The sequence below is a fragment of the Aythya fuligula genome, chromosome 1 (assembly GCF_009819795.1).
Source record: "Aythya fuligula isolate bAytFul2 chromosome 1, bAytFul2.pri, whole genome shotgun sequence".
NCBI lineage: Eukaryota > Metazoa > Chordata > Aves > Anseriformes > Anatidae > Aythya > Aythya fuligula.
Genome location: NC_045559.1, coordinates 37,706,814 through 37,723,871, shown reverse-complemented (window position 1 = coordinate 37,723,871; position 17,058 = coordinate 37,706,814). Strand labels below are relative to the sequence as shown.

At 41.7% G+C, this 17,058-nt stretch overlaps 1 protein-coding gene across 3 annotated transcripts; it reads right to left on the bottom strand.

Annotated features, from left to right (window-relative positions):
• Positions 1-190: 190 nt before the first annotated feature.
• MDM2 (MDM2 proto-oncogene) lies at positions 191-13,126 on the bottom strand. 3 transcript variants are annotated; one of them, XM_032183474.1, is made up of 11 exons: positions 13,025-13,126; positions 12,438-12,510; positions 10,648-10,722; positions 10,195-10,328; positions 9,196-9,245; positions 7,916-7,983; positions 7,684-7,777; positions 4,978-5,138; positions 4,492-4,647; positions 3,305-3,382; positions 191-1,680 (listed from the first exon to the last, which is right to left on the bottom strand). In XM_032183474.1, exons 2-11 carry the CDS (start codon positions 12,504-12,506, stop codon positions 1,111-1,113), a joined length of 1,455 nt encoding a protein of 484 aa, XP_032039365.1. In that variant the 5' UTR covers positions 12,507-12,510; positions 13,025-13,126; the 3' UTR covers positions 191-1,110. The 3 variants fall into 3 exon arrangements, with proteins under 3 accessions (XP_032039365.1, XP_032039355.1, XP_032039363.1); XM_032183464.1 differs by having other exon boundaries at positions 4,978-5,135; positions 13,025-13,081; XM_032183472.1 differs by lacking the exon at positions 13,025-13,126 and adding an exon at positions 12,647-12,729.
• Between the last annotated feature and the right edge of the window lie 3,932 nt (positions 13,127-17,058).

Below are 17,058 nucleotides of genomic sequence, written 5' to 3'. Positions count from 1 at the left end.
AGACAAACATTGATTCAACCAAACACCTTGCAAGAGATTTTCAAAATGCTTATGGTACAGATAGAAACAGCCCAAGTCAGAAAGACTGCTTCAACTTAAAAACAAACGAACAAAACCAAACGAACAGTGTGAAACAGAACTACACAGCTCATTTGTTTCTGCAGATGGAGGTGGGTTTTTTATATTTTTCTTCCCCACTATTTTTATTCAGGCAAACAGAGCGATCAAGCTGTGTGCCACGCTACTGAAGTCAGAAACAAGTGCAGAGAAAATTCAAACATTGCCCAGTATCACCTATTTGCCTGCCTTTTAATGTAAGCTCTCCTTCATTTACCTTGCCTGTTCGCACCTCTCACGCTCTGCTAAAGATACCAGGATAGTACAGACTGCCAAACCACAGAGCATTTTAGAGGTCTGTTTCTCCGAGTATTTAAGAGGTAATTGTAAGCCTAACTGGTCAATGACTTCTTCTCAGGACATATCCTAAACAAAAGACACAGTACCCTTCCCTGTTCGCAAATTTTTAGGTGTTATTTTCTATCACAACTGCCCCCATTTCCCGATATGTATACAAAAAAATCTCCCTTTTGGAGAATCTCAATTTTTGGGAACGTGGGAGCCAAGGCTCTATCTTGTTATTTTATTGACTTATTCTGAGGGCTCTTATTCTGCCTGGTGTCTTCGCCAGGCAACAGGTAGTGGAATGTAGAGAATCTCCTTTCTTTGTAACAGGAGGAACCGACTTGAAATGAATTCTTCAAAATGTCTTTCCTCTGTTAATCACTGAGCTTGGACTTTTCATGTGTGATCAATCCAGTAATACAAATCTTGCTAACTTCTGTGTGTGGTAAAACACTTGGGAAGGCAAACAGTACCTGGTAGGAATTGGTAACTTCTATTGAGAGGGACTTACAATATCCGAGTGGACTAATGAGCATTAGGCTAAACTTAACAATTCCAGTGCATTTATTTCAATAACGACTTTTCTTACCAAAGGCAAAGACACCCAAAATATCAATCTGCCAATAAGTATATAAAAATAGTTTCTTACTCTCTTAATTATGGTACCAGTTTATAATGTTCCTTCTGCTGCTTTTCACTCAACGTGGTTTAACCAAAATAAGTCAGTACGATCATCTGGATAGGCTGTCTGCACACGGGGCACGGCTTGTTCCTCTTCTTCAGCTTCCTTGCGCACGTGAAGCACGACATGAGGTGTCCCGTTTTGCCATGTACTATGCACCCATTTTTCGGTCTACTCTGGCATATGACGCAGGGCTCTATGCTGCTAACAGGCAGACTGGACTCCACGCCTTCCTCTTTGCCTGGCATTTCTCTCTTCTCGGGTTCCTTGTAGTCCTCCTGACTGCTGCAAAACATGCTGCTAGACGTAGACGGCTGAGAATAATCTTCACTTTCCTGGGACTCGGATATTTGTACTGCTTTCTCTTCATTCTCCTCTACGGGTGGTTCTTTGTCTTCAGTCATTTTCACTTTCTTACAGTCAGGTACGTCAAAACCTTCTTCAGATTCTAGGTGGAAAGAACTTTCTAATTTGCTCGTTGCCAGTTTCTCATTTTTTTCATCAGGAAGCCAGTCCTCTCGAAGTGCCCAGCATCTGTGGCAATGTCGTGGAAGCGGAGGATTCATTTCGCTGCATTCAGGACACTTCCAATAATCCTTGAGTAAATTAAAGGTTGAAACAGCTTAAGCTACTTGGAATGCTTACAACTGAAGTACACAGAGATTATAAAGAGTTTATTACTGCCAAAATACCAGTGATCTTGAACTATCAACGTGTTTATCGTTTAAGACTTCCACTGGGTGTCTGACCATTTTACTGTCCTGGATTAAAATAGCCTCATTTTTGTTAAGATTTTATTAAGATTTTATCTCTGATTTTATTCCTTCTTGCAGTAGATTTGTAAAAAGAAAATAGAAGAGGAATAATAACGGTTTATTAGTTTTAGACAAAACTGAATAAACTAGACTATAAAGTCTTCACAGAGAATTTCTTTCTGATAAAATGGACACTGTTCCCATCAGTTTCAATGATAAACTTCTGAACTAGAAACTAGTCAAGACTTTAACCTGGGGAAAGCCAAACTGCTGGTCTGCAAAACGGCCGGGTGAGGGCACTCTGACACAGCAGAATGGGACTTACACAGCACAGAAAACAACCAGCCATTTAGGAAGAGTTGCATCATTGTGTCAGAGCTTACTCCGTACACTATACGAGAAACAGACACCATCTCATTAAAAACACACTTCATTTTTAAGGAGAAGTACCCTCCTTAGAAATAACGTATGTGGCAGGGGTGGGGTGGCAGGACAAACCCAAACACTACGTATTTAGAACGCCTGAAACACTTTTTGGTTCAAGTTCCAAATAGCATCAGAGACATCAGAAGTTTGAGGCTAACTTTAATTCCTAAACATTTTTTTTTTCCATATTTTTCCATCCATAAGCAGCACTATATATGTACAGCTAGCCCCGTGTTTCACACCTAGAGTCAAGTCCCTCAAGTCCTACAGATCACCAAGGGACAAACATTTCAGGTGGCTTTGTAAAACAGCTGTACGCAAGCTTCTACGATGAAAAGCAACTACAAATATTTTATTAAAAAAAAATAAAAATAAAAAAAGTGTAAGTCTTTAACTAATTTGAAGATTTTAAACTATGAATATTTTATTAAAACCACCAGCTTTTAGCATTTTTTTAGCATGTCTTTTTTTTCATGTCTTTATCTATTGCTCCAATACCCTGAATTTCTTCTCTATGCTACAGATTTGTTTATTCAGACTGGATAGTAAAACCAGATATTATGAACTATGAGAAGTCTATATAAGAAGATAAGAAGAAAATAGACTTTTTTTTTTAAAATATATGTGAACTTACTAGGTTTTCTTTTTTTTTTTTTGTTCTCTTGTTTTGTTTGTTTTTTTTTTTTTTCCCCCCCCATTTTGTGTAAAAAGGCAAAGCCTTTCTTAAGGCTTTTTTAAGGCTTTAAAATTTGATTTAAGCTTCAAATAGCTTCCTCCCACTAAGTGGGTGAAACTGTAAGTTAGTATCATTTTTAATGGCTCAGGAAACTCACTAAAAACATTTTTTAAAATACCCGTGTTCATTAGTGGTCACATGTTCAGTAATTAAGCTACTGGCTTGGCATCCTCATGCATGTGAGAAATAAAAGGCAACTGTATTTTTTAAAAGTCACAGGTAACGACTGAATTCTTCTATATTCCCCGACCTACTGTCAGTTTGCCCAACTTATGATGTTTTGCCAGTCAAGGCTTTACTCACGGCTAGAGAAATCTCTGGGTCTTCATTGAATGAATCGGCATCACTATCTTCATCCTGATAAATGGTCAGCTGATACACCTGATTTAAATTTAAAAAGAAAAAAAGTATTGATGTAACTGGTTTTGAATTCAATTAAAAATCTATTTTCTGACAGATCATTTTTAATTAAATTAAATTAAAAGTACTGCTCTGTTTATGTTAAAAAGCTAGAAGCTAGCAAGCAACTCCATGAAATCTGATGGTTAGCTGGCAGGGGATGGCGTGGGGAATGTGTTCACACTTGGAACGTGTGGGTTGCCAAAAAGACTATACAGACAGAAGGAACTGCCTGCTAGAGTAGAGGGGTTCCTTCCCTTCTGCTCACCACGGGTGGGGCCACACCTGAATAAAGTGTCCAGTTCTGGGCTCCTCTGCTGCTGGGGGCAGAGGCACACCCTCAATCCTTTCTTCCTCCAACTTACCTCTCTGAAGCACTCCAACCCACTGTAAATCAGTACAGACAGTCCCACTCCTCCCCTGTCATGAATTACAATCATGTATATCCCTGTCTGATTCTACCTTTGGTACTTACCTGATCTTTTCAGGAGCTAATTTAGCTCTTAAGTATCAGAAAACTAACAGAAACAAATATCTGCTTCCCTCCTGACATTCCACACAGCTCGATCTCTCAAAAAAGATGGCAGTAACTATTTTAAAACTGTCTTTTTGCCTCCTATGAAAATTTCTAAGATTATATTTCAGCGTATTTCTACAAAACATCTGTATTAATGGAAGCAAATGACTTAGAAATATCACTTTGCAAAGGATTTACTAGGAAAGTTTCATTATCAATGAAAACTGTTGTCAAAAGCTCAACACATGTCCAAGTAACACTTCTCTAAGTACATAAGAATAGACTCAGGTACACAGAATGCCATCAATAGCTCGTGAGCAAAGTTTACCAGACAGACTTTTACCACCAGCCTGTGTGAGAGCCTGTGGAATGCCTTGGCACTGTTCTGCTGTCTGGACTGATGGGTATATAGCGATGACCCAACTGCAAAGAATGTAACTTGTTTTAATCAATGACTGAATGCAATTTGTTATGGAGCACTCCTGAAGAATTACAGCTGCTTCCTGTTGGAATTTCAACATAATTTTCTTTAATTTTCCTTAGCCCTGTCACCCCCTGGTCAAAGAAAAAGTACCTCATCATCTTCATCTGTGAGCTCCTGTCCTTCTTCATTATGGCTATAATCTTCTGAATAAATAGATTCAACTTCAAACTCTACACTGAACTGGTCTGAAACAGAACTATGGTCAAACCAATCGGAGTTTTCGCTTAGTGAACTGGCATCGAGATCCTGAATGAGAAAGAAAGGAAACAGAGGGTCAACCTCGCTAGTCCATACCCATAACCATTACTGTTAAGACAGCATCTCCTTAAAAAAAAGTATCTCCTTAAGATAGTGTTAAAGAGACAGATATCTCCTAGAATTATATTAAAAAAAAAAAAAAAAAAAAAAAAAAAAAACTATCCAGTTTAATTAGCTATGGTAGAAATAAGAATAGCCACTGTTAGATGGAACAGCACTTATGAGACAAACTGATGACAGCTTGGTAAACTTAAAAATCTTAAATCTTAAAAAATTGGTAAATGCAAAAAAAAAAAAAAAAAATACGTTTTGACTTACAGGAATGGAAAGAGAATCTGTTGAATCACTGCTATTGCTTCTTTCACGGCACAGCCCACTGACTACACACCATGAGAGACTTTCATCAAATGTCAACGAAATGCTGTCTGACTTGTGTCGTTTTCTTCTGTCAGCATGCGGATCATCTGAAGGATTTTCTTCTGGGCACATTCAAGAATTTTTATTACTCCAAAAATATCTATACAATGTGCAGTTTTGAATGTTCTTAACAGCAGCTTAAAATACAATATATTTACGTAGCAATTGAAGAAGAATAAAGCTATCCAGTATTATTGTATAGAAAAAGGCACCAAAAACAAATGAAAGGAAAAGACAGTCACACTGAGAAACATTCCTGAAAACAATTCAGAGGCTGCCTTTCCCCACTTCTCCCACCTGTACAGCTTGTAAATGGCAGTCTCCACATGCAGGAAATAAAGTAATTGCAAATTCTGAAGCATTTTTACCCCAATTCACACATGACACACATTAAATCCCTCCTAACTTTGAGGAATACAGTTAAGATTTTAATTGTAGGAGCTCCCCCTACAGTCGTATGACAGAAAGACACTTTCAGGGGGCTTGCTAGCCCATCCCAGAATTTGGACAGAGATCCCAGGTCAAATGTGTAAGAAGGACCTCGAGCTAGGCAAGGCACGTTCAGGTTCAAGTTTCAGATACCCCAGCAAATCCATCAATTAATAGCTGCACTATATGCGATTGTATTTACTCGTTTTGTTTCAAAAATTACAACATTACGTGAACGATTTTGACAACACATGAGCAAGAAAATCTTCAAGGCTAACACACAGTGTAAAAATTGAACCATGAAAACATTGCTTTAAGCTGTGCTTGTTATGTATGCCTAGTTTGAAGGCCAAAAAGCAATGCTTTTTAAATGTATCATGCTTTGATACAACAATCTAGGGCAGCATAAGCAGTAGGGGGACAGCATTTTAGGGGTAGGTAAGTCAAAATTCACCTCCACTGCCTTTTGGTGTGTTTGATATCAAACAATTTTCTTAAAAAGGCATTGCAAAGTCGGTATGTATGTGCAGTGGAGTGAAAGTTCCCCAAGAGGACTGACAACGTGGTTCAACAGACCTCAGTAAGGGCCTGCTGCCCCCTACAGGCGCCCTCTGCGTACACCCTTCATTGCCCAGCTTTGCCCTGGCCTTGCAAAACACACGGACAATCCACCAGTCTCCAAGCCTTGAAATCTTTTTCATCGTAAAAGAAAAGAGAACAAAACACTTGTACATACTTTGAGACTTCTCTTACTTTCCCTTGGTGCTTCTTGGCTCAGCCCCTCTCTTTTCTTTTTCCGCCCTGAGAGCCCCACCACATTTGGTGCCCCCAAGGCCCAAGGGTTGCTCCTGTCCATCGTTGTCCTCATTTAGTTGCCATGGCTCCATGCTGTACTGATACTGTACCACCACAAGGTTTCTATACACTATATAAGCGGCTCCAACAGGAGCCGCTACCATCATAATTTAACAAGAATAGTGGCTTAAAAGGAAGATTTCCTATAAATTAGAAAAAAAGTGTATATAAAAACACTATATTAAAAGAACTTTTAAGGTTGTAACAGACTAATAAATGGATGCAAAGACACGAGTTAATAATCAAACCTACAATAAGTAAGCACAACACAGGACCTTACGTGCTCTGGGTCATGCCTAAATATTACAGGTTATGATGCTTAACTGCAGCTTTCCATCCCTTCACCAGTTTTTGTTACAACATTAAATGTTCTTTTAATTTAGTGCAAACTGCTCAGCAAAACAGCACAGTTTTCCGACTGGCTAATAAAAACAGTGGCCTATGATGAACATAGAAAAAAAAAAAAAAAACAACTACATAAATGCTGAGGAACGTTAAAATGTTCCCAAGCAACTGAAAAAAAATAAAGGAAAAAAAAAAAAAGTATCTATGCAATGACAGAAGGTTATCGCTGCCCAGGTAAGTACAGGTGTCAAGTCACGAGGTAATAAAAGTGAGCAAAGAAACAAACTACCATAAGGAATCTGAAATAGTGTGAAAGTTGAACTGCACAGAGAACGCATCCATTGAGCAACTGAATGTTACACAGGTTTATGCTGACCAACTTATTTGCCAATTCTCAGAAGAAACAGTTCATACTTTGAAAACGTATTTGCCAGTGATTTCTTAATAACCACAATAAGGAGGAACTGGGGACAAACAAAATGCTTAAGTGGCCAGACTTTTTTTTACAAAGTGCTTGAAAAACATCCAAAATCATCCAGTGTTAGTATTGGACCTTTCACATCTGTATCACCAACTGAAATCCAGTGAAAACTGCTTTCAGAGTGCAAACAAAATGTAAAATGTTGCGGCTATCTACAGAGGGACTGGAAATGCCTTTGACTACATCAGTACAAGAAGTGTTCTCATCATGAAGACAGCACAACAGATTATGTCCTGCTAATGTGATCATGTTGAACAGATCCCTGGAACAAATTATTCTATCATCTTGCTAACAGTTCCAGAAATCCGAACCGTAAAATGACACTGGAGCAGTGCAAGCAATCCCGTACTTCTTCCAGATTGAACATTTTGGTTTAGATATGCAGAGGAACACAGATAGTGTTTGTTAGCATCTTTCCAAGTCAGTGAGGTAACAGAATGTATTTTTTCCTAAGTGTCCGTGACATGGAAAGCTCCGCATCGTAGATCTGCACGTACCGGATTCGCTGTGAGTTCTCCTCCTAGATGATGACGTTGGTCGGGAAGTCACGTTTGATGAAGTCTGCTTCTCTTCTAACTCTTGCATGGATTCCTGATTAATGGAAGTAATGAAAAAGCCCAAATATGAATTTGGTACAAGGCTAAAATTACTCTAACTGCATCCAAGCCATGGACACTATAGAAATGAAACTGAATTTACATCTCAGAACGTAAAAAAATTAAAGATTACCTTTAAAACATTTTCTTTCTCAAGCTGAAATCTGGCGTCAACCTCAGGTGTGTCAGCAAGTGTGCAGTCTGAAAACAAAACAAAACCACGCTTTAGAAAAGCGGAAAAAGTCAACTTCAAGCTCAAAAATATTACAGCAGAAGTAACAGAAGTCAACTGCACACAGCATTTACAAAGTTCTGAACAGAACTTACAAACCAGACGTTCTTTGACAACTGAAAACACAACACTGCTCCCTTGCTTTACAACTATGTGCAGCACTTCTGCTGTAATATTATGAAAGTGGGAAAACAGGGAAAAGGAAGGAATCTCAATAGCCAAGTATGTCTGAATTCTATTATAAATGCCTCCAAATGAAAGTTGTGCATTAGCTGCGATTGTGCAGATATGAAATAATATACATGGAAAATATTTTTATACTTCTATAGAGTATATTTTACTAATTATCATCTCATGGGAACATTACATTCAAGAGACATTCCGTAGAAGCAAAATTGAGTGTTGTTAATTATATCTCCTGACAACCAGATGGATGCTGAATTAATCAATTATCTTCCAAGAAAAAAAAAATAATAGGTAAGTTTAAGATTGCTAGCATAACAATAAGGGGTAATGAAGACAGCCCTCCCAAAGACACATACCTTCAGAAAGAATCAAAACCAAAGGGTATCTCAGTATGGATTCAGAAACTAACTTACAAAACAGCAACCATTATTTAACTTCTGGTTTACTCCTTACGTCAGTCAAAAATTACAGCTATATTGAGTATTTTATACTAGAGCAAAGTTAACATTTCTTTAAAAGTATGTAGACCTCTTAAAGAGGACTCAGTGTTGCCAGTGTATCTGAATGTAAGCAGTTTTAAACACGTCAGATTCAGTTTTTCAAAAAACAAACAGAAAGAGAAAGCATTTGAACTTATTTCCTTGTTGGCACAAGTTCAAGCAGGTCATTTTTGGTATTAAAGCCTTCAACAACAAAAGCAGCTTTATCTGTAAGAAACACAAGCAATTTTTCAATTGAGTCTTGTTTATGTTCAGTTTTGATTATGTTTGTTCCGTACAAGTCCCACAAAATTACCCAAATGCTGTTCAGAATCAATTTTGTTTCCAGAAGAAACACAGCATTGTGCTTTAATTCACCACTATTTGCGATCACTCCAGACACTGTGTGAAGTCAAACAGCTAATTATTGAGAGACAGATGTGTTCTGGTCGCTACATGCAAGATGCATTAACATCAGTTGTATTTTCCCCACTCCTATCTCCCAAACTGGCTTACCTTGTTGATTGATTGCTACCAAGTTTCTGCAAATCATCGAGTACACCCTCCTTTGATGGGGATAAAGAAAAGAGATGTTGCAAGTTAGGTTGCAGAATTCATACCTATGTTGCACGTTTAGCTGGAGAGCTGTTGGTGTTAGCATTAACTTTTAGCGTGGTAACTGGAGACTGCACAAAAGTGAGACAGTTTCTATGACAAATGTGGAAAAACAGTTATTCTGACTTGAAGGTTTTTTTCAGCATTGTTGTTTTGCTCCTCAAAGCAAGCAGATCCCTACTTCCTTTCTGAAGAAAGGGAAGAGATTTTATCCATCTGAATAGAGTTGAAAGAGTATTATTTTTTTCAATTCACTCAGTCAGAAAATTCTGGGAGTCATAATCCTTTTCACAACGAGCTCTTAACAAATCAGCATCTATTTCTACCTCTAACAATGATTCAAAATTACTCTTTCTAGAACTTCTGACAATTTGTCTTGCAAAGCAACCAAACCTACAGTATAACTGTGATTTATGTTAGGATTCAGAAAACTCTACATACAGACTCTGCAGCAGAACAATTTATTCAAAAGAAATGTTAAAATACCGAAGCTTTGTGTGGAAGTAATTTATGATTTCTGAGTAGAAGAACATATTGTGACTACATACTACAGTTTTCCACTCTTAACTTGTATACCTGCATTGCCTGCAAGTCAAAAGTCTTGTCTCAACTGTTATTGCAATCCCTTTGTAGCTGTTACTCAACAGCTGAGAATTTTCCCATTTCACCTTGGGATGGTTTGAGGCTACTGAAACCCCTTCAAGTTTGTGGAACTTTTTGAGATTTCTTGGTTATATACACAGACATTAGTTCACAGAAGAAGACTAGATCAGGTGAGAAGTAATCATAAGAAAGAGCTTACCATCTTTCAAGACATAAAGAAATAATAAAAGGCCATATGAATTATGTTCTCCATTATTTATTTCACAATCAGACCCTCAGAAAAGAATTCAATTTTACCTGTGTTCTTTTACTGAAAAGCTTGTTACTCCAAATAAATCCCCAAGGAGATCATTTGCACAGTGCACAATGTGTTGCTCTTTTTCATCATATAATTGTTTAGACATAATATATTGTCCAAGATAGAATATTACCTGCAAAAGAAATCACATACACAGACATTAGCACACACACAGGTTTTGCTGTTTCAAGTTCAAATACAAGAGGAAACATTAAGTTAATTGAGATTTATTCCTCTCACACTAATTGATTAAAACTCCCTTTGAGTTTTTTATTATTCCCCCAGTACTACGTTATTCTAAGGACAGACAAAAGTCTTTGTTTAGTAAGAAACTTGCAAAAAATATCCTGTCTCATCACCTTTTGTGAACCTCACTGCTTCCCATTCATCCAGAACAGAAGAATCTCCCTGTATTTACTGTCATCTACCTTCACTGAATAAAAAGTTCTCACCTCCTTCATAGTAAAAGTGTCTTTTTCCGCACCAGCTAGCTTCAACAGCTTCAACAACAGTGGCTTTGGTTTCACCTATGTGGAGATGAAAAAAGAAAAACAGTTTGCAGCAACTGTTCACCAAACAAAGCATCATTTATACAGATTAGCTTCCTCTGTCCGTGTTAACCTCATGCAAGAAAAGACACAACTAAGTGATAATCCATCCACTCCCAACTTTTTGGCTTTGCAAAGTTAAGCTTAAGGCCTTTATCGCTGTCAGGTCCAGAGTGCAAGAGACAAAGCAGAACTCTGGCTCCTGTGACAGTTTATGGGGCTACCTATGGCTTCACACTGGCCAGCTGGCTCTACCCTTTAGTCTTTTCTTAGCTGGGATAAGCAGACCCTGTCCTTCCCATTGTATTTCAATCGATCCTACTTCTACACTGCCCTCTGCCCTCCCGCCCACATGCTGTGCCAGCAGCTATTTCTGCAGCCAGTCTATGAACACCCAGCGGTCTGAGGCAGAGGGAGGAAATGTTCCTATCCCTCCTCTGCCCTTTTTTTTTTTTTTTTTGCATTGTTCCACGAACAGCTGTGCCAGTACAATGCAGGAGATGAGAACAAGCTGCAGGGGATGTCACAACTGCAAATAAAATGCTTGTGTAACCACTGTCTGATGGTTGCGGGTACAGCATTACTTCCACCCCTAGAACAATAGCACAACCATTCTAAGAACTGACTAATACTTAGCTATAATAAGATGTTTTTATAATTTCTTTCTTACAGGAAAACATGAGAAAGATACAAGGCAAGGAACAGATGCTTAAGGAAGTAGGAGAAACTTTCCTACACTCCATTTCAAATATGTGTTACAGCTAGCAGTACGTTTAAGTGCATTAGTAAGAGATAAGTTGAAAGAATCATACTTAAAAACAAATATAGGCAACATTTCATTGCTATTCACTCCCTCCCTAAATGCTACAGCCATTTACAGCATGAAGGATATACTGCAGTTTCATAAAGGAAGCAAACACTAACTTATCAGACTAGGAAATACAGCTCAGGATAGGAATGCCGGGCAGTTTCAGACCTCTGAATCCACAACTCGATCCGCGAGCTGAGATGACGTTAGCAAAGCCCTCCCTCCCTCCCCAGCACCTGCAGGGCTCTGCTCCTGTGCAGGTCTGACAGCACACTGGGTAGCATCCTACTGTGACTTTAAAAAAAGAAGAAGAAAAAAAAATATATATATACACAGATAAACAAAAACCCCTGTGAACACCCTGTTTTGTTATTTGGATGTTGTTTTTTTTTTTTTAAGTTCTGCTATCAGTGTATGTTTTTAGGCTTTAACCTTGTACAAAAACGAAGTGAATTAGGCTGTCACCATCCAGACAGCGATGTTTAACAAACCCGTGAGCTGCTTCCACCCTCGCGAAAGCACACGGCCAGGGCTGCCTGTCACCGTGCTGTGACAACGCCCGAACGTGCGAAGCCACGAACGCAAACTAAGGCTCCTGCTAAAGCTTCCTGATGAAGTCTGGTACAACAGAAAGCGAAAATGCCCAATTCAAAAGAAAACAACCAACAACTGTACGGAGAGCACTGCCCTCACACTGCACGTCCCGGGCTATGCGAGGTAGAAAAGCGAGCAGCCTGAACGCCACGGGTGTGCAGGGAACAGCGCCTGGACCTGAAGCACCACCTTCAGCTCTGCTTTCACGGCTCCGAGGCGGAGGGGCGCCCACCTCCACCGCGTTTCCTGACAGAAAGCCCCAGCCCCTCACGCGTCCCCCCCGGGTACTGACCAGGGCCTCCTGCTCCGAGGCGGTGACAGCGGCGCCATCCGTGAGGGCGGACATCTTGGTGTTGCACATCTGCCTGCAGCGAGGGGAGGCACAGCCCCGACACGTTTAATCGCGGCGCTGCGGCCCCGCTCCCCCTCACACCCCCTCCACCACCACACCGCCACCAAATGGCGGCCGGGCTGCGCGCTCCGCTCCGCTGCCCCTCTCACCTCACCGCCCTCGGCTGAGCCGTAGCGGGCCGAGCCGTGCGGTTCCGAGCCGTGCCGGGCTTTAAATAGCGCCGCCGAGCGCAGGCAAGCCGGGGCTTAGCTCCGCCGCCCGCCGCCGCCCGACATGCCTGAGCATGACCGAGGCGCGGCGGGGGGCGGGCGCCGCTGACTCACGGCGGGCGGGAGGCGGCCCCGGGACGCGGCGGCGGCGGCGGCTCCGCAACCCGCTCGCCGCCATCCCCGCCGCCCTCCTCCCCCCCTCTTCCCCGTGGAGCTCGCCTCACCCCCTCCCCTTCTTCTCCTCTCTTTTCTTTTCGTTTCCGAGCCCCGAGCGGCCCCGCGGCCCCCCCAGCCGCCGCCCCGGCCCCCCCCACGCACCGCCAGCCGCGCCCGCTCCGCTCACGGCCCGCGGCGGGCGGGGAACCGGCGGCGCTACGGGACCCGGCCGCGCCCGCTGCCCCGCGTCGCCATTTTGGCCGCCCTGCCCTGCCCGCGTCTACCAGCGCCCTCTAATGGCCGCGGGGCAACGGCCGCGCCGCCTCAGGAGCCCGCAGGGGACGCCTGCGGCTGAGGGGAGGAAAGAGGCAGAGCCCGGGCCTTTTTTTTGTCGTCCCTCGTAACCCCTCGCGACAGTGGCCAGGGTGACGGCCGCTCCCTGAAGCCGTGGGGTTGCGGTAAACAAAGCGTGTTGTGGCACTGAAGCACCCAGGAGACGGAGCTGGTCGCTAGTAGCAAGCCCTAAAGAGTCTGAATTTCCCCCCGCAGAGCCTCACCTCCACTAAAAATCGCGGAAAGTTGCAGGCAGGTGGTGGTTATGCTCGCCAGCCTCGCCTCAGACACCACCAGCAGCTCTGCGGTGCCCACCGGTTCTGAAGCATCGCATTTTGTCTTGTTTTGTTTTGGTTTACACCAAAAGCCTTGAGACCTCTGATTTAACCTTGTGCTTTTGTAAACGCAGCTGCAGCATGTGCGTATGAGAAAAGGCCTCATTATGTCAACTTCTCTCCAGCTTAATAAAGGTGGAAACTTCCTTACAGACCACATAAATTCAGTGGCAAAAACGCGAAGTGTTGCTCGCCTGGCTAATAGGCTGACACCTTTGGATACCAGTTCGATTTGCAGTGCTCATTTGTGCCTTTTGTTGTTGTTTTCACCGATATTTAGGAAAGCGGCAAAAAGCTTTACATCCAAAGAGAAATGGACAACGTGAACTATATTCTTGTCATCTCCCAACTCTGTAATTTCAAATTTCTGCTAAATATAGGGTAGTTAGGAGAATGTTATTTTGACAGGTACTCATTCGTTGCTACACTTCAACTATAAAATGGTTAGTTTTCAGCCTGACTCCCTTTTCTAATTCTCAGGTTTATTCTTTGCTCATGATGACATTTCAAACTTATATTTGAATGGTGAAAAGATTTGTTAAGGAACAGGAGTGCTGCAAATAGCGTGTGAAGATAAGCTATAGCAGAGAGAGCACTGCCACAACTCAATAATGCTAATTTTCCATGACAACTAACTTGCCCAAACAAGCAGTGGATAGCTGCCTGGACTTGTCCTTTGGCCAAAGCCAGATTTCCAGCAAGAATGTCACCTTGTAAAAATTCCAGTAACAGTTTAAATTGAGATACTTGTGTGATGATGGATTTTCAAGATGAGCTTGTTATCCCTGTTGAGAGTAAAGCTCAAGGTCTACTGATGGGCAGCAGAGAAGCTGCACCAATTCCACAGAGCGTGCTTACCTTCTGTTAGCACCAGAGGTTCAAGACAAACAGACATCTGCTTTAAGTGGAATGTGTTGCCATTAGCAAAGTCAGGTATCTACCAATTTCCATCCAGCACACAAATTGCAGAGATCCTTAGCTAGCTTGATCTTTAGCAGACAATTACTGCTACACAAAAATGCGAGAGGTTTGAACTTAATGGCTGTGGTCAGTAGATCTAACACTGAACAGTAACCTTATCAGTGCTCAAACTTCTGATGTCGTACTACACAAACTGTATTCCTATACAAAATGCATCTTACTGAACTGAAGTAAAACAAGTAGAGCATTCGTCTAGTTCTGAAAATATATCATGTTGTTGAACATTTTGTCTTAAAGATGGTATTATTTTACTCAGGCAGTGTGGATATAAAGGTGCGTTTTAAATTATCACTAAGTTTTCTACATTAGTATAGTCCAATACTAAACTGGCTGCTATTACTTTATTTTTTCCACTTCTCAGCCAACAAGCATCTTGTGACCAATGAATTTGTGATTAGATTGTGATTCTTTAAAGAATAACTTCCCTTGCGATTTCACTAACTGCTAAGATAAAAAAAAAAAAAAAAAAAAAAAAAAAAAAAAAAAAAACAGATTCTGTCTGGAATTTTTCTCTCTCCTCAAGGACAATCTTATCTCTTTTCTCAGCCAGACTAATCTTAAGTAAGAGGAGGCTGCTAATAGGTAAAATATGCTCTCTGTGCTTTGCTAAAGATAGGGGGATGTTTTCTGACATGAAATACTGCACCACCTTTGTCCCATTTCTCACAAAGACAGCATGTGGTATTTCATCAACATGCACAATTTATGCTTGATAATTCTGGACAAGTATAATTAAAGGTTTTACTTGAAGGGTAATAAGCCTCTATAGTCACAAGAGCTGACTTCCTCACTGCTTCAAGTTCCTAAAAAGAAAAGGAGACATCACTATACCTTAGGTTTTCAACCTCTGTGCATTTATTTCTAATGTTAGGGAAAATATCTGGAGCAGATCTAGCTCATCTACCTTCACTGGAGATACCTGTAATACACAATAAATGTTTGTTCATTGTCTTTTGTATTATAAAAACAAGGAGTTCTGTTTGAGGAACAGGAGTTGTGAAAACTCCTTTGCTAGACACTATGAAAATTCTTTTGCTTAATGTAACAAAAAAGAGAACCCCCTCCCCTTCTCTCCTTCTGCATCTCAGTTGCCTCTTTTGTTCAAAGACACTGCTGCAAAGTTCATGTAACCATCTCCTGATAAGTTGCTAAACTAGTGTATCAACATCCTGCATTCCTGTCTCACGCTGGGCCAACATGACCAAATAAAAAAAAGAAGTTGAACCACAACGCGGAGGAAGACTACGGCCTTCATCTTCACGACCACCAGAGGGACAGAGACGACCCCCTAGCAACAGTGCGCGCAGTCGCAGAATATACCAGGATGTGCTGCGTAATCCCGGAATTACCAAGATATAAAAAGGGACCCTGGCGGGGGTGAGGTGCGCGCCGTTGGAGGAGCCGAGACTCCCCGGCCGCCCAGCGCTGTTTTGCTTGCTGTTGCTTACTCAATAAATTCCTTTCTATTATTAATGCAATGCTCTCTGAAAATTAATTAAGGGGGCAACTTATAACAAAATTTGGTGCCGTGACTCGGATGAAGGCAATCTGATTGAAAGACCTTCGGAGGGGGCGCCCCGCTGATTTCAGCGGCCTTCGCTAGGACTGCTTTCATTCAAATCCTTCACCGACGAACCCTAAATTCGGCAGCAAGCAAATAAAGCCGGCAACCCCTAGTAATCTTTGTGCACGAAGACCGAACGAAGACTCAGGAGTGAGTAAGTATAGGCCGGTGATCCGTTCGGTTGGGGTTGGGTATCCTGGAGCGTGTCGCTGTGAGACGTCCAATTGCGGACGAAGCGAGTGCGGACCCCTCGGTAGTGCGGTTCCCACATCCCGCGAGGGACTGGGCCACGAAAAGGGGGAAGCGATTTGTGTGTGTGTGTGAAGGCGCTCCAGAAGATGGGACAGAAGAAGAGTAAGCCTTCTGGTCCCATGGGCGGGGTAACATCTGATGTTAGGTTACCCCGGGATTAATGATTAAAAATTGGGAGGATTCCCCTTTTAGGCGGGGAAGGAATAAAGTAAAAATGATACATTATTGTGTTGAAGTTTGGGGTGGTAAACAGATTTGAGGAGACCACCTTTACTGGCCCGTATTTGGGTCCTTTGAAGATTGGGTTTGCCAGGCCCTAAATATTTATGTAAACTCAAAAGAACCTTTTAGTTTGGAAGAAAGTGAATATGCACATTTGTGGATCAGCTCGGAAACTTGAGCCAATTTATATCCTCTAAAAGAAAAAGGAGGGGATGGGAGGCACAAGAAAAACCGAGAATTAGAGATCCCAGCCCCACTGCCTCCCTATATTCCACCATCCCCACCTGCAGCCCCTCCGACTCCCGGGCTTCTTAATCTGCAACCCCAGGGGGATGCCAATAACAACTCTGATTCTAGCACTCAGGGATTAGTGACTAGGAATATGTGGCAGTCCCCATTAACTCCGGGGACGTCTGAGATTTTAAGAAAGAGACAGGAGGAGGGTAAGCGATCTTTAATGGCAACTGGCATAATGTTTGCAGCTGCTGAGGAATAATTCTAACTGGAAT

What these genes read in the sequence shown, in the direction of transcription:
- MDM2 (XM_032183474.1), bottom strand. Translation starts at nt 12,506, where the DNA reads ATGTGCAACACCAAGATGTCCGCCCTCACGGATGGCGCCGCTGTCACC. An exon ending in TTTTCAGTAAAAGAACACAG is followed by an intron (nt 9,246 to 10,194) that starts GTAAAATTGAAT and finishes TCCCCATCAAAG; the next exon opens with GAGGGTGTACTCGATGATTT. An exon ending in AGAAAGAAAATGTTTTAAAG is followed by an intron (nt 7,778 to 7,915) that starts GTAATCTTTAAT and finishes TCCATTAATCAG; the next exon opens with GAATCCATGCAAGAGTTAGA.